Source organism: Haliotis rufescens, unplaced genomic scaffold (genome assembly GCF_023055435.1).
Source record: "Haliotis rufescens isolate VD_foot unplaced genomic scaffold, xgHalRufe1.0.p SCAF_8, whole genome shotgun sequence".
NCBI classification, from domain to species: domain Eukaryota; kingdom Metazoa; phylum Mollusca; class Gastropoda; order Lepetellida; family Haliotidae; genus Haliotis; species Haliotis rufescens.
In genome coordinates this window covers 45,163,044-45,190,985 of record NW_025964372.1, presented here as the reverse complement: position 1 = coordinate 45,190,985, position 27,942 = coordinate 45,163,044, and the positions used below count along the sequence as shown (strand labels likewise).

At 41.4% G+C, this 27,942-nt stretch overlaps 1 protein-coding gene across 4 annotated transcripts in view; it reads left to right on the top strand.

Annotated features, from left to right (window-relative positions):
- Positions 1-27,942, top strand: part of LOC124143549 (BTB/POZ domain-containing protein 6-like) — a 52,496-nt gene that overhangs the window by 3,496 nt on the left and 21,058 nt on the right. Inside the window, exon 3 of one of the 4 annotated variants that reach the window (XM_046512550.2) lies at positions 211-2,924. The exons of 1 other annotated variant lie outside the window; for it this stretch is intronic. In XM_046512550.2, coding sequence (XP_046368506.2) covers positions 211-1,264 — 1,054 coding nt within the window. In that variant the 3' untranslated portion in view covers positions 1,265-2,924. Of the gene's footprint in view, positions 1-210; positions 2,925-14,292; positions 14,591-27,942 lie in introns of those variants that run through there. 2 more of the 4 variants (XM_048389063.1, XM_048389061.1) reach the window with 2 other exon arrangements.

Below are 27,942 nucleotides of genomic sequence, written 5' to 3'. Positions count from 1 at the left end.
TGACATCACTAATCCCACTGCCACTGAAACTGTGGCTGTATTAGTTACATCCACGACACTTAGTGTTACTATTCAGAAAATTAAGCTAAATAATGATTTTTGATGATTAATAGAATCCCACCCTTGTGTCTCAGCAAGCCTGAGTTGATACATTTGATATCCAAACACACCCGGGTGAGACTATATATAACATTAACATTTCATCACCAGGTTTCTCTACACGGGGAAGGTCGCATTAACTCCTAACACCGTCCTTGGTCTGATGTACGCTGCTAGAAAATACAATATCACAAGACTGGACAAGCAGTGTGAGAGGTTCTGCTTAAAATCTCTGTCGCCTAGCAACGCATGTCTATACCTTCAACAAGCAGAACTGTTTGATAAAGAAGACCTGAAAGAAAGAGCTCTTGAATTCATTAAATCCAGAGCCGAGGTGAGTGTTGCTAGCGAGGGATTCTGCGAGCTAAGCAAGGATTGTCTAAAGCTGATCCTGAAGGCAGATGACATGATAGTTGACGAAATTTGCATCTTCCGATCTGTGATGTCGTGGGCAGAAGCTGAATGTAAACGTCAAGGAAGGGAGGTAACTCCAGATGAGAAAAGAGAAGTGTTGGGAGACTGTTTGTTTCTCATTCGTTTTCCATTTATTTCAATGATGGAATTTTCCACAACTGTCTGCAATGAAGGTATTTTAAGTGATGCCCATGTCATAATGTTCTTACGAAAATACTCTATCAGCCATCTGGATATACGGCCGTTCTGTGACATATCTCGGAAATCTCCAGTCTATAACTTGTCTCGCTTACCTCCTGACCAAGAGTACCACGAGACTCGTAACTGTGGTATATATCGACGTGATGCGTTGTATATATCCTGTGATGCCAGTGTTCACCTGACCGGACTGAGCATGTACCCTGGGAAGCTGGCGGACAAGGTGTCTGTAGACATAGTTGTTGCTGACAGTGATGACACAACCCTGCTGCAGTACCACCAGGACGTGGATGTGACAGAGGGACAACTCTCAGATGTGGTGACGTTCCCTTCACCTCTGACTGTTAGCAAAGGAAAGAAGATAAAAATCAAAGTCACCAGGCGCAGTTCATTTTATGTTTATACGTGTAATGTTTTATGTGTAATGAACAATCAGCGAGTAATGAGGCATGAAGCATCTGGTGTTGTGTGGACACTGGGGCACTGTGAGGGAAGTAATTCTAAAAACAGCCTAGCCTATGGATTCCTTACTGGGATTTTCTACGAATGGTAGTGTGTTTACCTTTTACCCTGATCCGTATTAATAAATTCAGATGACCCAGAGACAACTCTCCTTCCAACTCCTCCATCTCTGTACGACAGTGGGGCGGTGGGGAAGCCAAGTGGTTAATGCGTTCGCTCGTCACGCCGAAGACCCGGGTCCGATTCCTCACATGGGCACAATGTGTGAAGCCATGGTAAATTCTGATGTGCCCCTCCGCTACATTGCTAAAAACGGAGTAAAACGATACTCACTCACTGTACGACAGTAATGTATTCAGGAAATGCCGCATTTGAAGAATAGACATATTTGATGTTTGATGATTAGTTCTTTTTAACATGTGGCACCTTGACGACTATTATAAGAAGTTCCGAGGCTACATTACGACCGTACCAACTAGAAGAAACAACACGTTGCTAAGATCTTTACATTCTGTGTATAAAGTCTTATCATTTTTACGTTTGTGACCGTGTTGTCCCAAGGATATATTTTGCAACCAACTTTCTATCAATGCAGAAAATTAATCAACAAAGACAGTGTCGTTTGAGACCCAAGATATACTTGAATTTTGGAACTTTTTGACAGCCAACTGTGACGTCATAGTTTCAGCGTCATAGTGAGTGGTAGGCTTGATGATGATTTTATGGGTGCCCACGTCACGTTCTCTTCCTAAGTTGCTGAAGTTCAATGCTTGTTTTACATGCGAGTGTAGTATTATAATGAAACAAAAATTCATTTCGGCTCCAAATTTTAAATGAACGCTAGTATCAGTGTTTCCATAATTCAGATCGGCAATCCACTCAAACCAGTGTACCCACACCATGGCGCTTCACCAAAGTTCTATATCCAACGACAGATGAATCAATTCAGTACTTAATGAGCCTTTTCGTTTAATAATAGTTTCAAAACTATATCATCCACAACATTACATATATATTGTCACGGTGCTTAGTAAACGAATAGGTCGCCTACGATAGAGCAACCGCTGACCCACAGAGGAGCCGACTCGAATCTGTCAAAAAAGGCCAAGAATACAGGCTTGATTTCCAGATGCATTTCAGCGTATCCCACTTGCGTGGATCGATGCTCATGACGTCAATCACTGGATTGTCTGGTCAAGACTCGATTATTTACAGACCGCCGTCATATAGCTGGCATATTGATGAGTGCAACGTTATGCAACATATACATGATTGCATTTTGAGGCATCTGTCTGGGAAATATCCAAACTAACTTAAAGAAGTTGGTTGAGAAATATTTGGCATTCATTGTTAATAATCCCTGACAGACTGCCATCGTACAACAGTTGCAAAGGACCATGCGAATTGATCAGATGACATGCTAAGGCAATATGTTTGGCACAGGTTTGGTGTATAAAAGTTTACATTTTCAGTTCATGTTCTTGCATACTTTAAGCCCCTGTATGAGTCTGATTCTCTCATTTTATTCACAAAATATGAAGGATGAATTTTTCTAATGTTTTAGGTCGTCTTAGGTAAACTAGACTGGAAGATGAGATTCTTCTGAATGCACAGTATCCTTGAGCCCTGAAATGAATTGAGTTCTCATTTTAAAAATAAATATATACGGGTAAATACTCGCCACCACGTACATTATATAAACATTTTAACATATGTAAACAGGACAACTGATACAAATGAAGACGTGTTAGCCTTTGATTTATCTAATAAAAAATAGATAAATTATGAGAGGCGGATCCAAGTTATTTTTTAAACTAACTGCTTTTACCCTCCGTGGGGAGGGGGTAAATTTTACTGGTTGTGAATTTCAAATGGAGGGGAGGGATCCACCACCGATGATTATTTCATTCATAGTCTGTGTCTAAATCTAGGATAGGTTATTGTACGACAAAATGCTATTTTAGGTAAGACGTGAATATGGTGTACAGCTTTAGAGAAATTGGACCGCCTCCGTGGTCTAGTGGTAGAGCGTCCGCCAGGAGAGGTTAAAAGACGTTAAAAGATGGTACTTGTTGTTACCCTGTCTGGCGCTCGGCATTAAGGGGCTAAATCAAGGACTGGTCGGCTTGGAGTCAGTATACTGTGTTTGAGTGGGATATTCATGTTAAACTGCGGCATGGTATCTTAGTGTGCTAGCACTATAAATCGGCATCAGTCCGGTCTAGTACAAGCAGCCACACGCACACACGTACATGCACGTCGCTATATAAGTGCAATAATCTTGGACGCGACGTTAAACTTTAGAGAAATTGTAATGTAACAGGTATTTTTAATGTGATATTGTAAGTTTTATTTCATTTATTTGTTGTTAAGCAATTGACTGTGTTTATTTCATTTTTCATTTGTGTCTCTTCCTAACATATGGTGCTCCATGTTATAATTATAGATGGCGTTTGGACAAGACTAGAGTCCTGCATGTATTAAGCTAAATGACAGCCACTAATATCCCTACATTGATCATAGAAATAAATATTATTAAAACTGTTTAAACGGCAGTATTAACTGCACCAGCCATGTCTCAGCAATACATGGCATTCATTTGTATAGAAAACAAAATTAGTTTCAGCAATAATTGGCTGTCGTTCACGCAGATGTGTCACCCGGATGTAACGGTCCTGCCCAGGGCGCCGTTCCACTAAGCGATCTTAGTGCTACGTCGATCGCAAGCCTATGATAAAGTATGGGAGTTACGACGAACGTAGCACTAAGATCGCTTTGTGGAACGGGCACCGGAGTTATGACCCTTGGCTGTCCAGATCGAGGCCAGCTGTGGACACTGCCTGTCTGTTGATGCTTTGCGATCAATCTGGTGATGGTAGACACATGACATCCAAAGTGCCTCGACATCGCGTGTGACGTTGATCTGCCCTGTGGCATCCCAATGGCAACGACTCTCTGGAGTTAGTTAATCCAAAGGGCAGTCGGGGAGCCTAGTGGTTAAAGCGTTCGCACGCCACGCCGAAGACCCGGGTTCCATTCCCGACATGGGTACAATGTGTGAAGCCCATTTCTGGTGTCCCCCGTCGTGATATTGCTGGAATACTGCTAAAAGCGGCGTAAAACTATACTCACTCACTCACTAGTTAATCGAACTATGTATCCTGTACTTTTTCAAAGTCGAGTGTGAAATGCTTAGTGCTTTTTTATATAGCCGCTTATAAAGGATGGACAAGGGGGAAAATGCACGGTATATCTGCATGTGATTTGCGCTGCATGTGTAAAAAAACAACCTATTACATACATTTCCACAAAAAACTTTACTTGTGTTTCTTTTGCAGTTATGTATATATTGCCTTTGTTTTGATTTTATCAATTTAAACATGTGTGTTTCGATGTAATTTGATTGTTCATTGGTGTTGCGTGGTTATTTCCTGATTTCATTCTTTCTGTACAAACTGATTTCTGGGTTAACCTTAGTGTTTCAACTTGGGAATCAAAACGTAACGGTGTAGATGTTATAATAAACTACTTTTACCTTTTTCTATGTGTTTCATTAATCTTTGAAAAGAAGTACAATCTGCACGGATTGCCAAATATAATGTCTTACATCTTGTGCAATACATATATACATACGCATGCACGCGCGCGCTAACACACACACGCGCACACAGATTATCAAAGTTGTTTGCTTTGGCAGCTATAAAGCACAGGATGGTCATCTTAAGCAGATGTTTGATATCTAAATTTCAACATAAACTAGCCACGCACCATGAACACATGCTGTATTAATTCTCTGGAGAACTTTTGTTTACAAAGTATACTTATAAAAAATACAGAAAACGAACTTGATAATCTTTTGTAACTGCTCCATTGCAATGATAATTACCTTTCAGGTTCATCCTCTGAATCTTTCCATCGTATGATCTGTCTCAGTCCGTGCGACCGTGACGAGAAACATCAGTTGTTCTTGTACGTCCTCTTCATCTGTTCAGCGATGTCAAAGAAATGACTCGGATTTTCTGCTCAGATTGACAGTTGAAACAAGGAAATTTGGCCAAGTTTAGATGTATTGATGAGCTGGTGTAGTTCAATAACGATCAAGTAGCCAATTCCCTTCCAAATATTTATCCACCTCATCTAGAAATAAAGGTCATCAGTGAGACCGCCTTGTCTGTTCCATATTTAGATCTGGGCATAAAGATTCAGAGCGACAAAAAACTGTCTACAAGATTGGAGGCGAGGCAGGTGAGGTGAGGTCAAATTGGGTTTAATGTTGAGTTCAAGATTATTGCACATATCTCGTGACGTGCATGCACGTGTGTGTGTGTGTGTGTGTCTGCTTGTATTATTGCCAATGTTACTGATGCCAATATTATGGTGCTAGCCCACTGAGATACCATGCCCAGTTTAACATTAATAAGCCACTCAGACACAGCATACTGACTCAAAGCCGACCACTTATTTTAGCCCCGTAATGCTGAGCATCAGGCAGGGTAACAACAAGTACCATTTTTTACCTTCTTTGGTATGACGTGGCCAGGAGTGAACCCCCCTGACCTTCCTCTCTCCAGGCAGACGCTCTCCTACTAGACCACAGAGGCGGTCCAACAAGACTGTTTGACAAGGGGGATGACTTAAGCAGCAGCCTTTGGTATCCATATTTCACAGCTTTTGATGTACAATCGAGCATGCTCTTACTATCACGATTTCAAAAGGTTTCCTGTCAGAGACATTTCAAAATTTGACTCATATGTCCAATGCAATTCCCAATTTTTACTTGTACCATATGTTCCCATGTATTTTCGGGTAAACAATTGACTTGCCTATGCATGTGTTTGTGACAGGAGCCACTGGTGGGGCAGGATACGCTCACCTCTTCACAAACACCTGGTATCATCACTATTTGATAGTGATTTATAAACACATGCTCATGATATAACTGAAATCGTACAATCGACTCTGCTTTTAGCAGAGACTTCTTATGAATATGGAAAGGGTTTTGTTGCTTTGATTTACCATTATGCTACCCCAAGCCTCTTTATCATGGATAATTGGGCATCCTGGAAACCTGAGATCCTGCGTCATCGAGGCAAAGGTGGTAGCTGACTGTAACATTCCAGTTTCAACCCTTGCCGATGTTGGCTGGAATTTCCAGGCTCGATCGCAGGTCCACCAGTGGCTATTACGATTTATGTCCCTTCTATGTCCCTCCTTCCGACCAATCAGATTCAATGTTTAATTTCACTTTCATTTGTTTCAAACAAAATGATGGCGCCCAGTCAAGACGATCTGGTGGATAATCAACATTTCTATTGTAATATCAGGGTGTTTGCATGCGAAGTGCGTCAGATCACTTGAGCACCTTGATAAAAAACATGAAAAGATGTGTAAAATATCTGTCAACGCAGAGTAGACGGTACACATGCTTTACAAATCCTGCAGTCGACCAAAACCTGCACCTTGAAATCTTTGTTGTTTATGAACCTGTTCTCTAGTTCGTGACATGATTTTGATTGGACTATGCACAGACTCGTTAGTCCAGCCAAAATGTAACACCAGAATTCCAGACTAGTTTGGCAAGGGTGGAAACTGGACTTCTATAGCCAGTTACCTCCATTGCCTCGGGAAGATGGAGATCCAGGTACACTGCAAATTGTGGCACCGTCACACCCTGGACCATCTTGTAAGTTTTTGGTGCAAAAACAAGAACAATCCATCACAATCTTTCTGGGTATTTATTTTTTTTATCAATAACATTACAGAAAATAAATTGTTTGATTTGTTTTAAACTTGTATTTAAAACTTATATCTGTACAATATGATGTTCATATAAATTTGTACAAAAGGGATGTAAAATGGACTATCCTCCAAGAAGGAAACATTGAAGCATGTAGAAACACAATACAGGACAACGATATGTACATATGATATGTCGCTTTCTCCACGCGTATCAATGACAAGGATATGTACATAATGATATGTCATTTTCCTCCACGCCAATCAATGACAATGATATTCACACATGATTATACACAAGCTCAGCACGACAACACTGATATATTTACAACAGTTGCCAATAACAACAAGATTATTCACACAGATAAAACATAGTCTAGGGTTGATCTTGAAAATCTATTATTTAGTACTTAAGTTTAAGCTGACAAGCGGGCATCAATGTATATATCTCCAGATGCTGCAACATTCGTAAACACAAAATAAGAACACCCACTGATGATTATCATTTCCTGAAGTCAGATCAACATTTCTAACATTTAATATCATAAACAGCAAATACAAATTTTGTGACATCAGGTTAAGAATACATACTAGTGTGGTGAGTAGGAATATGTTGGATAGTTGGTTTCTTGTTTAAAAAGAAAAGTAATCACAATAAGCATCATTTTAGATTTTGATGAAACACTTCATCCTGTGTATTTATGTTTATCGCCTAACACCCCTCCCTGACCAACACCCCTTCCCTGCTAACACCCTTTTAACTAACACCCTTTCCAACTAACACCCACCCCTAACAACACCCCTTTCCTGCTAACACCCTCCCCTCCACTAACAACCTTTCCAGCTAACACCCTCCCCTCCACTAACACCCTTTCTAGCTAACACCCCTCCCCTCCCCTCCACTAACACCCTTTCTCGCTAACACCCCTCCCCTTCCCTCCACTAACACCCTTTCCAACTAACACCCTCCCTACCACCAACACCCCTTTCCAGCTAACACCCCTCCCCTCCACTAACACCCTTTCCAACTTACACCCTCCCTATCACCAACACCCCTTTCCTGCTAACACCCTCCCCTCCACTAACACACTTTCCAGCTAACACCCTCCCCTCCACTAACACCCTTTCCTGCTAACACCCTCCCCTCCACCAACACCCTTTCCAGCTAACACACGCGCCTCCTCTAACACCCTTTCCAGCTAACACACGCCCCTCCTCTAACACCCTTTCCAACTAACACCCCTCCCCTCCCCTCCAACACCCTTTCCAACTAACACCCCTCCCCACCAACACCCTTTCCTGCTAACACACGCCCTCCCCTAACACCCTTTCCAGCTAACACCCTCCCCTCCACTAACACCCGTCCCTTCCACTAACACTCTCCTCTACAAACACCCTCCCCTACTTACACTCTCCCTCATTACCTAACCTGAATATTAAATAAATAATGATCAATTTCCAACATTTCGAGATTTAAATTGACCCCTGAACAGTATGTCCTACAAATATCAATTCCAGCAAGCCTCGGTGTTTTCCCACTTTAATCAACTCGTGTTGATATATTTGATATCAAAAGACACTTTGGTGAGATTCTCTATTTATCACCCAAAACTGATTTCCATGAGAGATATCTGTATGTGAGATCAATGAAATTGTAACAATACTTTGCGGCCAGTGTGATGTCATCGGTTCCCATGACATCACAATCAAATGACATCACTAATCCCACTGCCACTCAAACTGTGGCTGTATTAGTTACATCCACGACACTTGGTGTTACTATTCAGAAAGTTAAGCTAAATAATGATTTTTGATGATTAATAGAATCCCACCCTTGTGTCTCAGCAAGCCTGAGTTGATACATTTGATATCCAAACACACCCGGGTGAGACTGTATATAACATTAACATTTCAACACCAGGTATCTCTACACAGATGAGGTGGAGTTAACTCCTAACACTGTCCTTGGTCTGATGTACGCTGCTAGGAAATACAACGTCCCAGGACTGGAAACGCAATGTGAGGAGTTCTGCTTACAATCTCTGTCGCCTAGCAACGCATGTGTATTCCTACAACAAGCAGACCTGTTTGATAAAGAAGACCTGAAAGAAAGAGCTCTTAAAGTAATTAAATCCAATGCCGAGGTGAGTGTTGCTAGCGAGGGATTCTGTGAGCTAAGCAAGGAATGTCTAAAGCTGATCCTGAAGGCAAATGACATGAGAGTTGACGAGATTTGCATCTTCCGATCTGTGATGTCGTGGGCGGAAGCAGAATGTAGACGCCAGGGAAGGGAGGTAACTCCAGATGAGAAAAGAGAAGTGCTGGGAAAATGTTTGTTTCTCATTCGTTTTCCATCTATTTCAATGGCGCAATTTGCCACAACTGTCTGCAATGAGGGTATTTTAAGTGATGCCCATGTCATAATGTTCTTACGAAAATACTCAATCAGCCACCTGGATATACGGCCGTTTTGTGACATATCTCGGAAATCTCCTGTCTATAACTTGTATCGCCCATCTACTGACCGAGACGCCTACCAGACTTGCTGCAGTAGATGTCACCGTCGTGCGTCGTATAAATTCAAAACAGAGAATTTCATCAGACATAACTTCATTTGCTACTACTGTGGTTTTCATCAATCAACCCATTTATAACCCTTTTAAAGCTTTTGAGAAATTCAACAGTATGGGTTTGGTCTGACAAAGAAAGAAGCACAAATGGGGCATGTTTCGGCCAATGATTAGAGTATTCTTGCAAGTCTAAGGGTCCAACAGGAGTAATTTCAGCGACATGCTATTTCAAAACCCAAAATTCAGAGGGATATATATGGAAAAAATTTTTAAATAATACAAATATAAATTCCTTCCAGGTGAAGGCTATCACTAGAAATCAAATTAACAAAGCAGATTTTAGTCAATGACACATCTCTTGGGGTAGAAGTTCATCTCTGTCACCATGCTATCGTATTTCTGGAAAGGAAAGTTAACTTACAAAGTTGTAATATACGTGAAAGGCTTAATGTTGCTGATTAAGCGCAAAGATTTAAACTCTCACTGGCTGCTCAGTAACATTCATGTAATATTAGTAATATTCAAATAAGTGTACTTGTTCTAGGTGTGTGTGACGTGGATACATATATATAAGCGTATAGAAGAAACGTCAACAAACTTGTAACTATGTATAAAATAATAAATAAGCCATGTCCTTCATATATAACTGATCTTATACCACCAGCTGTGTCACAGAAGGTCAGTTATAATCTCAGAATTACCGCCATGATTTTGTAGTTCCATTTGCACAGACATCTACGTTTAAAAGGTCTTATATTATAGATACATTAGGCCAATGGAATAATCTATCATCAGGAATCAGGGATAGTCCGTCAATATCTTATTTTAAAGCTGTCGCATCTGAGCAGCCTACATCACCACCTGTGCACTATAATTGCGGTGAGAGATCTACAAATATATTGCACACTAGATTGAGACACAATTGTAGCACACTAAACTCCAACCTGTTTCGTGTTAATTATCTGATACTATTTCCTGTAAATGCGGAGCTCCTTGTGAAAATCCCTTCCATTTCTTCTTCCAATGTACCTTATATGATGATATTCGGGAGGCATTACTGACAGCTATCGATAATCTTGGAGGACAAAAAACTCTAAATAGTTGGGGGGTTTTGTGATCCAAACTTAGATGTTTTCCTGAATACAAAAATATTCTTGTCTGTACACAAATTTATAGAAACGACTAACAGATTCAGTAGCTAGCATATTATTGTTTCCAAACTGTTAATCATTAATATTGTTAAATCTATATACAACACTAACATGTATAATATTAGCATATGTATGAGATGCACACTGTCTTCACTTTCCAGCACATTGTACATATCCTTCATATGAGCACTGTATATAAATTTATATTGCGCAATATGTTTCCACAATGTGATGCTTCAACTGTAAATTGTTAATTTTCATTATGCAATATTATGTATAACTGTATATAGGGAGAAGGTGGTAATAAGTGCTGCACTTGTGCCCAATCCCTTTGTCTTTTTGGACAATACAATATGCTTAATAATGATAATGATAAGCAACCAATGTATTATGATCAGGGTCCATTGGTATCCCTTCAGCAAGTGCGAATCAGGTCCTAACACATCTGTTTTGTCATGTATCACGCGTTATACCGTCGAACCTCGCTTATCCGGACAATTGCTTTTTCTAAACTGTTGTTCGGATAAACGAGTTTCTGGATATCTGAATACCTTGTTATCTGACCAGATGTCGTTCCCCTACCTCAATTCTACCGAGGCATATGTGAAATAAATTGCCAAAATATGATTTATGAAGGATCGACCAATTACTAATTAAATACATTGTGCTGTATAGACCTACGCAGCATGCTTGTGACAGCGCACTGCATTATTGAAACGGCTGAAGAAATGCATATGCAGCCTTGTTTAGACGAGGCACTTGCTTTGTGTACAGATACGACGGCGAGGTTGGGGCAACCTGACACACATGAGCATTAATAGCCATGTTTACCTGTACTAGTTGAGAGCCAAGGTTGAAGTCATTCATGTGTGAAAAATGTTGTCGAGGCATCTGTAAACGGCTAAAGAAATGCAAATGTAGCCTAGTTTAGACTATGCACTTGCTTTGTGTACAGATGTGACGGCGAGGTAAGGGCAACCTGACACACATGAGCATTAATAGCCATGTTTACCTGTACTTGTAGTTGACTTCCAAAAATGCTGTCGAGGCATCTGTAATCTTCTTTGTCGAATTGCATTATTAAAGTACATCAAGATGAGACATCATATACATTCATATATATTTGTTGAGAACGAAACCTTGAAGTGTAGCCATGACATTTCCTCGAAACTATGGGCGGCCATGTAGCTTCAATATCTTATAAATTATATCACTGAACATAGGTCACGGTGTATTCAGTAAACAAAGATCTGAAGGGCTGTATTTCCTTCATCGAACACACTATGCGTTCATCACAGTTTGTGACGGATTACGGATACGAACGAACTAGCACTTGTTTGGCAGGTAGGTTTTGTTAAGATTTGTTATCTTGTTCTCTCTCTACCCTCGACTTCCTTAATCACAATTTAAATCCTAAATAGACTTTCGGGCCTAACACTGTGGCAATTTTAGACCCTCTGTTTCTGTATTTACTTGAGCTCATTTCCCTAAGGTTTACACAACTAATAAGACTAAGTCATCAATGATATCAAAGCTGTCTGACATGTTTCTTATGAACAGTTTATGAAGCTAAACAATGTCCATGTGACTTAAGCACAAAAATACGCGAACACTTCTGACATAGAATTTCTTAAGAAAATACAGTAAAAATGCTTGACTTTGAGCACCTTGTTTTCTTTAAATACGATGTACCGTGACATTATAAAGTGGTATATAGGTAGATATAACACTAATCTATAGACGTAAACACATTTGAAGATACATCTGTGTGTTTTAAGTTGATTTTGACCGCCCGGGCCAAGTCGGACCCAACACAAGCCAAACACTTCTAATAGAGACCATGTTGAGAATGTAAAGGGAAAAGGGCTCACTTTGAGCACCTTGTTTTCTTTAAGTACATCGATCTGAGACACTATAAAGTGGTATTTAGGTAGATATAATACTAATCTAAAGATGTGAATCCATCTGATGATACGTCTGTGAGGTTTAAGTTGATGTTGACAGCCCGGGCCAAGTCGGACAAAACACTTCTGACACTTCTAAAGGAAATACAGTAAAAATGCTTCACTTTGAGCACCTTGTTTTCTTTAAGTACAGCGATCTGAGACACTATAAAGTTGTATTTAGGTAGATATTATACTAGTTTATAGATGTGAATCAATTTGATGATACATATGTGAGTTTAAAGTCGATTTTGACTGCCCGGGCCAAGTTGGACCGAACACTTGTGTGACTGTTGAGAGTATAGGGAGAATAGGTCTACTTTAACCAACGTATCTGCTTTAAATACGACGATCAGTAACATTTTAAAGTGGTATTTACTTATATATAGAACGTTCCTATAAATATAAACACTATGCGCACAGATGGAACGTTGTATCACGATGGCTAGAAGTATTTGATACGTTTCAAATCTTATTTCGTTTAACGATTGCTCTTTTACATGTTACCAAGATCAGCGACGCTTACACACTGCTCCACTTTCTGGTTTTCAAGCGATTTACTCCAAATTACTTATTTATGGTGCACTTGTTTGTTTGGTGATTGTTCATTAATGACATGTGTGTATGTTGCATCAATTACACTTTGGCCCGTCTTGGCCCGGCCCGGCCCGACTTTTAGGCAATGCCGATGCAGGTACATCAGGGATAGAATTTACAAGAACATCTACAAGCCCGATTTAATATTAATAAAACTGGTCCCTGCTAGCGGGCTACTGCTAACTGCCATCCCAGTACAGTGGTATGAATAAATGACATTGCGTAGTTCACAATCAACAAAGTATATTCTCTATCACAGTCAACCAACTTTAATTGGCCTTGAGTTTGACCCAGGAAGAGAGGAGTGACGTGATTGCGAAGAACCAGCATCCCTGTACACGACTGCAGCGCCACGACGGAGCACCTGTAGAGGGGCCTTGTGATGGTAACTGAAGCCTCCCCACACCACGACGCTTCCTCCTCCCCACGGGTTGACGTGGACCTTGAGTGGCTGTAGCTGTCTACGTTGCTTTTGGCTGTCGGTCACGCAAATGTGTCACCCGGATGTCACCCTCGCCATCGCATTTCACATTAGTCTGGTCTGTAGTATCTCAGTGGCATTGGGTATACAGTTACTTTCACAAATTATTTTGTTCATTTCACAAACAAAGAAACCTGACGTGCGTTTCATTGGTGGTGAAGTATATACTGCTGCTGGCAAATATTTAACTCATTGTGCCTTTTATGAGTGTAAACTTAATCAGATGTGTTTCGAAGTGTTTGATTGTTCATTGATCTTAAGCGGTTATTTCCTGATTTCATCAAGTTTTTTACAAATCGATTTCTGGGTAACTTTCGCGTTTCAACTTGGGACAGTGTAGATATTATAATAAACTACGTTTACTATTTTCTATGACTAGCTTTCAACTATGGGCTATAACAATGTGGACTAGTCAATGTAGTACATTGTTTGAGTAGGTCATTGCAAGTGTTTTTAGTCTGTTAAGGCCGTTTGTACATTAGTGACAACCAGTTGAACGTGATAGGGGTCGAAATGGACCCAGAAATGGACAAGAACGAGTACCGAGCAGTCATCAAGTTTTTCACTTTAGAGAAAAAGTACCCCCCCGAGAAATCCATGACCGCATGTCACAAGTGTATGGGTTTTGTGCCCCAGCTATTTCTCACAATATGTAAACAGTGAGTGTTCCATACAAATACTCGACAGATTGAAATAGAATAGTCACAGTGTCACACCCTAAAGGGGTCAGTAGAGCAGACAGTAGACGTAGCTAAGGCAAAGAAGTGTCATATAAACACGACCCACAACTCTCTCCAAACACAGGAGAGACTGCGTCAGTGTTGAAATGAAATGAACTAACATTGAAGGCCTTTGTATTTCGGTGAGACTGTAGATGTCACGTGACGTCAACCAGGACGCAAGACCGGGTAGTGTTGTCTCGAGGTGTTACACATACAGGTAAAGAAATCTGACGTACATTTACATCAACGATTGTATATTAATGAAGTGTTTGAAGAACATTTACATACTTATGTTCACCTAATTGCAGCTCATTTAGTCCACATGTCACTTTTATCCAGGTAGAACTGATGGACGCTGGTGTTTATAAATCGAAACTTGAAGTCCTAATGCCTGTCCATGGTTATCTCCCTTGGTGTTCGCCTCACAGCAACAACGGAGCTCTCTTTTGATTTCACACAACCATGTGTTTTCCCATGTGTTTCCATAGTAACGTTATATATTGTTTTAAAAATAACTAAGCATTCAACAACTATTACATGTACACGTGTTCACAGTCTGGCCTTCTGGCAGCAATAAAAGCAAAGGCATTGACTAGCTCAGCCAGCTCCCTTTCCGGGATCCGGAAGCTAACACCCCCCCCACACACACACACACACACACACACACACACACACACACCCCACACACACACACACACCCCCCCCCCCCCCCCCCCTCCTTCCGCACCAAATGTCACTTGCTTGAAAAATTTTCTGGTCACATTCACCATAAGTCAGCATAAGTCAGCATGTAGGCTCATTATGGTATGGCATTCCCATATTTGGTGGGTGGGTGTCTCCTTAGTGTGTGTGGAGTGAGTGAGTGACATCTTAGTGTTGGTGGAGTGAGTGACATCTTAGTGTGGGTGGAGTGAGTGCGTGACGTCTTAGTGTTGGTGGAGTGAGTGAGCGACATCTTAGTGTTGCTGGAGTGAGTGACATGTTAGTGGGCGTGGAGTGAGTGAGTGACATCTTGGTGTTGAGTGAGTGAGTGAGTGACATCTTAGTGTTTGTGGAGTGAGTGCGTGACATCTTAGTCTTGGTGGAGTGAGTGCGTGACATCTTAGTGTGTGTGGAGTGAGTGAGTGACATCTTAGTGTGTGTGTAGTGAGTGAGTGACACCTAAGTGTGTACGGAGTGAGTGAGTGAGTGACATCTTAGTGTTGGTGGAGTGTGTGACACGTTGGTGTTGGTGGAGTGAGTGCGTGACATCTTAGTGTGTGTGGAGTGAGTGAGTGACATCTTAGTCTTGGTGGAGTTAGTGGGTGACATTTTAGTGTGTGTCGAGTGAGTGAGTGACATCTTAGTGTGTGTGTAGTGAGTGAGTGACACCTTAGTGTGTACGGAGTGAGTGAGTGACATCTTAGTGTTAGTGGAGTGAGTGAGTGACATCCTAGTGTGGGTTGAGTGAGTGACATCTTAGTGTGGGTGGAGTGAGTGAGTGACAACTCAGTGTTGGTGGAGTGAGTGACATCTTAGCGTGGGTGGAGTAAGTGAGTGACAACTTAGTGTGCGTGGAGTGAGTGACATCTTAGTGTTGGTGGAGTGCGTGACATCTTAGTGTTGGCGGAGTGAGTGCGTAAGATCTTAGTATGGGTGGAGTGAGTGAGTGACATCTTAGTGTGGGTGGAGTGAGTGGATGACACCTTAGTGTGGATGGAGTGAGTGACATGTTAGTGTGTGTGGCGTGAGTGAGTGACTTCCTAGTGTGTGTGGAGTGAGTGAGTGACATCTTAGTGAGGGTGGAGTGAGTGACATCTTAGTGTGGCTGGAGCGAGTGACATCTTAGTCTTCGTGGAGTGAGTGACATCCTAGTGTGTGTGGAGTGAGTGAGGGACACCTTAGTGTGTGTGGAGTGAGTGAGTAACATCTTAGTGTTGGTGGAGTGAGTGACATCTTAGCGTGGGTGGAGTAAGTGAACGACAACTTAGCGTGCGTGGAGTGAGTAACATCTTAGTGTTGGTGGAGTGCGTAGCATCTTAGTGTTGGTGGAGTGAGTGTGTAAGATCTTAGTATGGGTGGAGTGAGTGAGTGACATCTTAGTGTGGGTGGAGTGAGTGGATGACACCTTAGTGTGGATGGAGTGAGTGACATGTTAGTGTGTGTGGAGTGAGTGAGTGACTTCCTAGTGTGTGTGGAGTGAGTGAGGGACACCTTAGTGTGTGTGGAGTGAGTGAGTAACATCTTAGTGTTGGTGGAGTGAGTGACATCTTAGCGTGGGTGGAGTAAGTGAGTAACAACTAAGTGTGCGTGGAGTGAGTGACATCTTAGTGTTGGTGGAGTGCGTGACATCTTAGTGTTAGTGGAGTGAGTGCGTAAGATCTTAGTGTGGGTGGAATGAGTGAGTGACATCTTTGTGTGGGTGGAGTGAGTGGATGACACCTTAGTGTTGGTGGAGTGAGTGACATCTTCGTGTGGATGGAGTGAGTGAGTGACTTCCTAGTGTGTGTGGAGTGAGTGAGTAACATCTTAGTGTTGGTGGAGTGCGTGACATCTTAGTGTTAGTGGAGTGAGTGCGTAAGATCTTAGTGTGGGTGGAGTGCGTGACATCTTAGTGTTAGTGGAGTGAGTGCGTAAGATCTGGGTGTGGGTGGAGTGAGTGAGTGACACCTTAGTGTGTGTGGAGTGAGTGAGTAACATCTTAGTGTTGGTGGACTGCGTGACATCTTAGTGTTAGTGGAGTGAGTGCGTAAGATCTTAGTGTGGGTGGAGTGAGTGAGTGACATCTTTGTGTGGGTCGAGTGAGTGGATGACACCTTAGTGGGGGTGGAGTGAGTGACATCTTCGTGTGGATGGAGTGAGTGACATGTTAGTGTGTGTGGTGTGCGTGTGTGACGTCCTGGTGTGTGTAGAGTGAGTGAGTGACATCTTAGTGAGGGTGGAGTGAACGACATCTTAGTGTGGCTGTAGTGAGTGACATATGAGTGTTGTTGGAGTGAGTGAGTGACATCCTAGTGTGTGTGGAGTGAGTGAGTAACATCTTAGTGTGTGTGGAGTGAGTAACATCTTCGTTTGTGTGGAGTGAGTGAGTGACATCTTAGTGTTGGTGGAGTGCGTGACATCTTAGTGTTGGTGGAGTGAGTGCGTAAGATCTTAGTATGGGTGGAGTGAGTGAGTGACATCTTAGTGTGGGTGGAGTGAGTGGATGACACCTTAGTGTGGATGGAGTGAGTGACATGTTAGTGTGTGTGGAGTGAGTGAGTGACTTCCTAGTGTGTGTGGAGTGAGTGAGTGACATCTTAGTGAGGGTGGAGTGAGTGACATCTTAGTGTGGCTGGAGTGAGTGACATCTTAGTCTTGGTGGAGTGAGTGACAGACATCCTAGTGTGTGTGGAGTGAGTGAGGGACACCTTAGTGTGTGTGGAGTGAGTGAGTAACATCTTAGTGTTGGTGGAGTGAGTGACATCTTAGCGTGGGTGGAGTAAGTGAACGACAACTTAGCGTGTGTGGAGTGAGTAACATCTTAGTGTTGGTGGAGTGCGTAGCATCTTAGTGTTGGTGGAGTGAGTGTGTAAGATCTTAGTATGGGTGGAATGAGTGAGTGACATCTTAGTGTGGGTGGAGTGAGTGGATGACACCTTAGTGTGGATGGAGTGAGTGACATGTTAGTGTGTGTGGAGTGAGTGAGTGACTTCCTAGTGTGTGTGGAGTGAGTGAGGGACACCTTAGTGTGTGTGGAGTGAGTGAGTAACATCTTAGTGTTGGTGGAGTGAGTGACATCTTAGCGTGGGTGGAGTAAGTGAGTGACAACTAAGTGTGCGTGGAGTGATTGACATCTTAGTGTTGGTGGAGTGCGTGACATCTTAGTGTTAGTGGAGTGAGTGCGTAAGATCTTAGTGTGGGTGGAGTGAGTGAGTGACATCTTTGTGTGGGTGGAGTGAGTGGATGACACCTTAGTGTTGGTGGAGTGAGTGACATCTTCGTGTGGATGGAGTGAGTGACATGTTAGTGTGTGTGGTGTGAGTGTGTGACGTCCTGGTGTGTGTAAAGTGAGTGAGTGACATCTTAGTGAGGGTGGAGTGAACGACATCTTAGTGTGGCTGTAGTGAGTGACATATGAGTGTTGTTGGAGTGAGTGAGTGACATCCTAGTGTGTGTGGAGTGAGTAACATCTTCGTTTGTTTGGAGTGAGTGAGTGACATCTTAGTGTGGGTGGAGTGAGTGAATGTCATCTTACTGTTGGTGGAATGAGTGAGTGAGGTGAGTGATTGACAACTTATTGTTGGTGGAGTGAGTGCGTGACATCTCAGTGTTGGTGGAGTGAGTGAGTGACATCATAGTGTGGGTAGAGAGAGTGCATGACATCTTAGTGTGGATGGAGTGAGTGAGTGACATCTTAGTGTTGGTGGCGTGAGTGAGCGACATCTTAGTGTTGGTGGAGTGAGTGAGTGACACCTAAGTGTGGATGGAGTGAGTGAGTAACATCTTAGTGTTTGTGGAGTGAGTGACATCTTCGTGTGGGTGCAGTGAGTGAATGACATCTTAGTGTGTGTGGAGTGAGTAACATCTTCGTGTGTGTGGAGTGAGTGAGTGACATCTTAATGTGTGTGGAGTGAGTGAACGTCATCTTACTGTTGGTGGAATGAGTGAGTGAGGTGAGTGATTGACAACTTATTGTTGGTGGAGTGAGTGCGTGACATCTCAATGTTGGTGGAGTGAGTGAGTGACATTATAGTGAGGGTAGAGTGAGTGCATGACATCTTAGTGTGGATGGAGTGAGTGAGTGACATCTTAGTGTTGGTGGAGTGAGTGAGTGACACCTTAGTGTTGGTGGAGTGAGTGAGTGACATCTTAGTGTGGATGGAGTGAGTGACCTTTTATTGTTGGTAGAGTGAGTGTGTGACATGTTAGTGTTGGTGGAGTGAGTGAGTGACATTTTAGTGTGGGTGGAGTGAATGAGTGACATCTCAGTGTTGGTTGAGTGAGTGAGTGACATCATAGTGTGGGTACAGTGAGTGCAGGACATCTTAGTGTGGATGGAGTGAGTGAGTGACATCTTAGTGTTGGTGGAGTGAGTGAGTGACATCTTAGTGTTGGTGGAGTGAGTGAGTGACATCTTAGTGTGGATGGAGTGAGTGACCTTTTGTTGTTGGTAGAGTGAGTGTGTGACATGTTAGTGTTGGTGGAGTGAGTGAGAGCCATCTTAATGTTGTTGGAGTGAGTGCGTCACATCTTAGTGTTGGTGGAGTGAGTGCGTGACATCTTAGTGTGGTAGGAGTGAGTGAGTGACATCTTAGTGTTGGTGGAGTGAGTGAGTGACATGATAGTGTGGATGGAGTCAGTGCGTGACATCTTAGTGTTGTTGGATTGAGTGACATCTTAGTGTGGGTGGGTGAGTGCGTGACATCTTAGTGTGGGTGGAGTGAATGAGTGACATCTTAGTGTTGATGGAGTGAGTGAGTGACATCTTAGTGTGGATGGAGTGAGTGAGTGACATCTTAGTGTTGGTTGAGTGAGTGACATCTTAGTGTGGATGGAGTGAGTGAGTGACATCTTATTGTTGGTGGAGTGAGTGCGTGACATCTTAGTGTGGTTGGTGTTAGTGAGTGACATCTTAGTGTGGGTGGAGTGAGTGAGTGACATCTTAGTGTTGGTGAAGTGAGTCACATCTTCGTGTGTGTGGAGTGAGTGACCTTTTATTGTTGGTGGAGTGAGTGTGTGACATCTTACTGTTGGTGGAGTGAGTGAGTGACATTTTAGTATGGGTGGAGTGAATGAGTGACATCTCAGTGTTGGTGGAGTAAGTGAGTGACATCTTAGTGTTGGTGGAGTGAGTGAGAGCCATCTTAGTCTTGGTGGAGTGAGTGATTGACATCTTAGTCTTGGTGGAGTGAGTGCGTGACATCTTAGTGTGGTAGGAGTGAGTGCGTGACATATTAGTGTTGTTGGAGTGAGTGAGTGACATCTTAGTGTTGGTGGAGTGAGTGCATGACATCTTAATGTGGGTGGAGTGAATGAGTGATATCTTACTGTTGGTGGAGTGAGTGAGTGACATCTCAGTGTGGATGGAGTGAGGGAGTGACATCTTAGTGTTGGTGGTGTGAGTGACATCTTAGTGTGGGTGGAGTAAGTGAGTGACATCTTAGTCTTGGTGGAGTGAGTGATATCTTACTGTTGGTGGAGTGAGTGAGTGACATCTACGTGTGGGTTGGGTGAGTCCGTGACATCTTTGTGTTGGTGGAGTGAGTGACATCTTAGTGTTGGTGGAGTAAATGACATCTTATTGTTGGTGGAGTGAGTGACATCTTAGTGTTGATGGAATGATTGACATCTTAGTGTGTGAGGAGTGTGTGCGTGACATCTTAGTGTTGGTGGAGTGAGTGATTTCTTACTGTTGGTGGAGTGAGTTAGTAACATCTTAGTGTGTGTGGAGTGAGTGGGTGACGCCTTAGTGTGGATGGAGTAAGTGAGTGACATCTTAGTGTTGGTGGAGGGAGTGAGTTACATCTTAGTGTCGGTGGAGTGCGTGACATCTAAGTGTTGGTGGAGTGATTGCGTGACATCTTAGTGTTGGTTTAGTGAGTGATATCTGACTGTTGGTGGAGTGAGTGAGTGACATCATAGTGTGGGTGGAGTCAGTGACATCTTAGTGTGGGTGAAGTGAGTTAGTGACATCTTAGTGTTGGTGAAGTGAGTCTCATCTTCGTGTGTGTGGAGTGAGTGACCTTTTATTGTTGGTGGAGTGAGTGTGTGACATCTTAGTGTTGGTGGAGTGAGTGAGTGACATTTTAGTATGGGTGGAGTGAATGAGTGACATCTCAGTGTTGTCGGAGTAAGTGAGTGACATCTTAGTGTTGGTGGAGTGAGTGAGAGCCATATTAGTGTTGGTGGAGTGAGTGCGTGACATCTTAGTGTTGGTCGAGTCAGTGCGTGACATCTTAGTGTGGGTGGAGTGTATGAGTGACATCTTATTGTTGGTGGAGTGAGTGAGTGACATCTTAGTGGTGATGGAGTGAGTGACATCTTAGTGTGGATGGAGTGAGTGAGTGACATCTTATTATTGGTGGAGTGACTGCGTGACATCTTAGTGTGGGTGGTGTTAGTGCGTGATATCTTAGTGTGGTTGGAGTGAGTGAGTGACATCTTAGTGTTGGTAAGGTGAGTCACATCTTCGTGTGTGTGGAGTGAGTGCGTGACATCTTAGTGTGGTTGGAGTGCGTGACATCTAAGTGTTGGTGGAGTGAGTGCGTGAAATCTTAGTGTTGGTTTAGTGAGTGATATCTGACTGTTGGTGGAGTGAGTGAGTGATATCATAGTGTGGGTGGAGTGAGTGACTTCGTACTGTGGGTGGGGTGAGTGCGTGACATCTTAGTGTGGGTGGAGTGAGTGACATGTTAATGTGTGTGAAGTGAGTGAGTGACATCTTAGTGTTGGTGGAGTGAGTGATATCGTACTGTTGGTGGAGTGAGTGAGTGACAGCTTAGTGTGGGTTGAGTGAGTGAGTGGCATTTTAGTGTGCGTGGAGTGAGTGAGTGACATCCTAGTGTTGATGGAGTGAGTGACATCTTAGTGTTGGTGGAGTGAGTGACATCTTAGTGTTGGTGGAGTGTGTGAGTGACATCTTAGTGTTGATGGAGTGACTGACATCTTAGTGTTGGTGGAGTGAGTGACATCTTAGTCTTGGTGGAGTGAGTGCGTGACATCTTAGTGTGGTAGGAGTGAGTGAGGGACATCTTAGTGTTGGTGGAGTGATCGCTGCAAACACGAAAACGTCGTTTTTTTCCGTATATGGTCATTGGACGGAAAAACGACTAAAAATTCATTAAAATTGATTAATTGGTCAGCGTCTAGAAAGTGTCCAGAAAAGGGTCGAGTTTTTCAAGCGTAAAATGGACGGAAAAACGATGCTTTTTGCTCCGCCTTGTACAACTGTTAACGGCCAATCAGATGGCGCTGGTCCCCCGACGCACGTGATGTCCAAGGCTTCCTTTCGGAAGCTTTAGGTTTCGTATTTCTGGCATGCCTTGCTCTAGTATCTGTCGCGCGCAGTGCAGCGAGATTTGCTGATAAGCTAGTTTTAGGATATGTTACATGTTAATGGAATTCAGACACGCGCCAAGAAGTAAAACCAAACAATGTTACTAAGTTTATTGTGGTAACGGCTATGTACAGTTACCCCTATCGGATAATGGGTTGTGTTTCATTTGGTTATAACAATAACTAATTTTTTAATGTGAAGTTTACAAGATATACGACTTGGACGCGAGGTCGGTCACATGACGTTCTTCATGTGATTGTATTCTTGAAAAGGCGTAAACACTGACTACTTCCACATTCCTGGGGAAAACCCTTGGAATTCCCTGGTACGAATTCATACAGAAGCGTGGTTGCAAGCCCATTTAAGGATACTCTCGCTACAACCCATCCCAGAGAGAAAAAAACACGAAAAAAAATCCAAACTGTCGCAGTGACAATTTACAGAAATCTATGAATTTACCTTAGTATCTATTTGACACATCTTCACAATCACCTTTCAATGATCGGCCAATTGATCAGTGATGCCAAAGGCTTGAAATAGCCACAGGTTAATTAACAACTTCGGAAATATCTCCCGTCACGTTTATCGTGTCGGCCATTTTGACGTATTGTACTTGATGTAAATGTATTACGACGCTCTGTCATTGTAATTGACTTACTGAGGTAATTCTGTAATAGATCTTCTCATCTAATGAGGATATTGTTTGGAATATATTTCTTGTAAATATACTAAAACATATGTTCCTCGCTTTGGGGGGAACAATTTTATTCCGGGGTGGCCCATTAAATCTAGTAGTAAGTCAAGGCACCATGCGTGATCTGTTATTTTATGTGTTTAAATTACGATTTGGGGCGTTAATAAAATACGCTGACGCAAGTATATTCTATTCCAATCAATTGGATAATTGAATATGCTTTCTTTTACATATTACATAACATCACTGCACAAAATATGAACAGTTGCAGTAACACAATACGGTAATCGCATTAAACATCATTTTCAACTGTACAGTATTTCAGTATTTCAGTTATATCATGGTGTATCAGACTGATGTGGGATAAAAATCCGAAGTGGTTCAGGTCATCCAATGGGTGTTCGGGAAAAGGTGAGCGTATCCTGCCACACAAGTGACACCCGTCACAAACACATGCAAGGACAAGTCAATTGTTCACCTGAACAAAGCACGGAAACACACAATGATCATTCACGTAATACATGTCATACATTTGACAAAATGTATTGACTCGGAGCATTATTGTTAATCACAGCGTATGCAGTTGAACTCATCACCCATCCCATTATTGATAACCCTTCTTGAAGATCTATGAAATCAGAAGCTGCAACACTCTATCTTTTAACTGGCATGTCAGACTTCTATTTCATTACTCAGTTTTATTTGCACGGATTACTATGGAAGGGACATTGTCTCGTTGTCGCATTGACGCCTTTACAAAAACAAGCAAAATGTGTCAAAATTAACAAAAGCGCGACAATTGGCCATTTGTCGCATTGTCGCTCTTTGATAATCCTTTTCTTTATTTTACAAAAGGGCGACGATGCCGTAACGCGACATTTTCAAGGTCAAAATATGTCTCGTTGTCGCATTGTCGCCCCATCACAAATGTGTATAAAAGGCGTAAAGTTCAGTTATTGTTACAGTTAGGAAGTTCAACCTGATAAATGTACGTCTTGAAATGAAAACACAAGTCCGTCCGCGAGTCCATAACGTTTTATTGTGAGCTCTTCTCTAAAAGTGCTTAGTGTTCAACTCCCAGTTCCAAACACGTAGTACCTCCTCAATAATCCAATACCTCCTGTGCAGTGGTCTTCCGGAAGATCTTACTCTTGACCGTATTAGACAACTGACGAGTGCACGCCTGACCTGTGACCTCGTTGCAACCCTCAAGAGGTGTTTGCCGAAGGGAGAGGTGTAGGAAATGTGTGCTCCAGCCCAGCGCAGAGCTCGCGACACACTGTATACTGATGTATACAGTATATTGCAGTTGATATACTGTATACTGCATGTGATACTTATTTGCGGAAATGTTACAACTTTCAAGATTCAAGATTCAATTTGCATATATTTCATATACAACAGACCGCCGTCATATATCACTGGAATACTGCTGAGAGCGGCGTTAAAACAAATTGTTTTCATAATGGAGCGCTGCAGTCATTTAAAATAGAACCGTATACATATGTACATGTAGTACCAACTCACTCTATTTGTTTCGAATATTCAGCAGAAAATATATTATTAACCAGGTCTTTGGGAAAAGATATCAGATTTTTATAAGCAGCCACATAGGGATGATAAAGGACCCCTCGCTGATTAGGTTCTTGTTTACTTAAGAGCAGAGTTGGCCATGTTAGATGATATAACCAAAATCCGGGAGCTCCGGCGGGGGGCAAGCTGGCCATGGTCTTGTTAGTGTATGGTATGAGCTGTGACGTTGACCCAAGAGAAAAATGTAAAACATGAGACCAACTCAAGTCTATAATGATTGGGAAAGTCTAGATTTCCACAGCTCTAGCCTGAAATTAAGAATTGTTCTATGCTCCATTTTAATTGTATTATTTTCATTTTGTAGACATGGATGGACCAACCAGGAAAGAAATTGATGGAATATTAATATCACATGTAACCACTGATCCAGTTAAATTCATCACACAATAATAAATTAGTATTTGACATTACGGCATTTGATTAATAGGGCATGATCATGTACATGTTCACTGTAGTAATGCACACACCAGTCAACTTGATTATAATTTTTATCAAAGTGTAGCGCGGCATCAACGATTACTTTATGATATCCTCACTTGTCATCGATGTATTGACATCGAACAATGGACGGCAATTCGAAATTCTTATGGATAGCTTCAATAGGGACAGCGCCGGTGTCAGTACAATTTTCCTAGTTAAAATAAGTATCTACAAAATATAATCTGAAGCAGACAAGAACAATATTTTTTTATTAATGCTTACTTTCATGGATAGAATTAAGGCAATCTAGGCTTGCCAAATCGTTCTAGACTTGAGCTGGATTCCTTTTAAATTAAATTCTGTATGGTCTGGGAGACGAACGGGCGTCAGTATCGCATGGAGAACTGGGACAGCCTTAATCAGTGTAATCGGATATGTTGTGGAGTTTCGGTTTTGGGCTGTTTGCTGAATATATAGAATTGCGAGTTATGTATACTCTGTATTCTTTCGTCATGGTAGCATATATATTTTCTATGTTGCTTTTTGAATTATCCACAAATAATGAGAACTACAATGTAAACCTCTCTCTGGAGATATGCAATAATACTACTGAAGGGCATATCTGAAAAATGGGACTTCTCGACAAATATTTCTTTCTTAAATACTACCCGCTACAGGCATTCTGATCATTATATCATACTTTGTACGGATTAAAAGTCAAATAATGGCAAATTGTGTATCTTTCTACATTTTGAATTAATTATATTTTCTGAAATAAAACCTTAGCATCAGATAGTGATATACACGAATATGATCTATACTATTATAAATGAATTATCAATTTCGTATTATGAATTAGATAAACAGAAATATGATAGTAAAACAAATTAGTTTAATCTATTCTTGTGAATAGGTAACGAGAGATCTAGGCAACGCACTAACGTAGCCATTTATGAAAAATGAAATATTAAAAGTTTAGGGGTTTAACATGCACATTGAATGACAGGGAAGAAAGCAACGCAATAATTAAATTATGAATCAAATTATGTTATAAATATAACAGAATATTTAGAAAATATAAGTTTAATTTCTCATTGTTGGAAGGTGTTTAATAATTATATAGATGTTGTTTGATTGTTTGTTGTTTAACGTCGCACTCAGCAATATACCAGCTATATGACGGTGGTTCGTAAATAATCCAGTCAGGACCAAACAATTTAGTCATTATCATCAAGAGCACCGATCTACGCATTTGGGATACGATGACATGCATCAACCAAGTCAGCGAGCCAAGTCGCCTTCGTACAAGCATGGGTTGTTGAATGCCTATTCTAACCCGGATCTTCACGTGTATCTTTTGAAATAATAAGGTACAATGAAATTATGTTTATGTCCATAATAAGTGTGTAAAAGTAGATGGATAATATGTCCATACACGCCAAGTAAATGGTATATGCATTAATTTAAATGCAAATGATTCAATGATGAGTTCTTTCACAAGTCCATATTTCAAGGCATGTATTTGATATTCATAATAACTCCACAAAAGCTACACAATGGCAACAAAACGGTACCAGCATCACAGATACCAATAATACATGAGATACATATAATTACTTTAAAGTTAAAACATGTATCTAAATAGAAAATTAGAAGGATACACTTCCGACATTTTTCGTATTTTGTTTTCGTTTGGAGAGAGAAGTTGTGATTGGTATCTGATGGGTGCAAACAGGTGTTCCCTTCCGCCCAGGCCTTGCGGCAATGCTATAGCCCAAAATGAGACAAGCCTTGTTCAACAGGTTCAGACTCAAATTTCTATCCCACTTGGGCTCCTTTTAAATTTAAATATAATTTCTCGTGTCGATATGTGTCAGAAGAAATGAAATATTACAGCACTGGTGAATAGGTTATATGCGCATGTCAGCGTCGATCCTATAATATCCTTTTATGCAAAATACATATATACTGATGAATTAAGGTAGTAATACTACGCAAATATATGTCCAGATGCATACATCAGTATCATCTCGTGATCTTAATTCGTGCTTTGATCCCTTTTTCTACCGGAGATTCTGGGGTGTTACATCACACCAGAAAGCCAGGTCCAAATTCAAGTCATAATTTCATGGTCCGTCTTGTATGTTGGAAACCAATATCGCAATATATGGCTAAATATTGCTGAACGTGGTATTAACCCGATTACTCACATAATTATTCCATTTTCTACAGTCATCTACGAACACTATCTTTAAGGAGGTATATATCTGTATCATCCAAATGTCCATACATATATGTCCACATTTATATGTATAAAGCAAGTCGTCCTGCACACTTCCTTAAAAGATAAATGTTAAGCATTTCCTCTGTGGGGATTTATATAATGTAATATCGTTTTAATGTAATGCTGATGCAGTAAACGTACCACAGACCTGATGCTAGAATAACATCTAATTTCTGAAATGAACATATTTTACAGAAAAACAACAGTTGTTTAAACAATACTTATAAAATATAAGAACAAGGAGCCAAGAGCCAAATATTGGGCTGTGTTGGACATATTTGTTTCGGGGTCTTATGACAGACAAACCTGATGCCTTTAAGTATAAAGATAAGTAAGTATAGATGTTGTACATATTCAAATATGTTCGTGATTAACCCAACCTTGAAAACTATTGAAAGATGAGTGGTAACTATTTATGCCATTATTTCAAATTAGAATGAGAGCACATCAGAAAAGCATGGTACTTTAATAAACGTATCTTGTTAACCCAATATTCTTTTTTAAGTAAGAGCAGCATGTATATCGAGAGTATAGGTTTGGTGCGTGACTTATCACACAGTA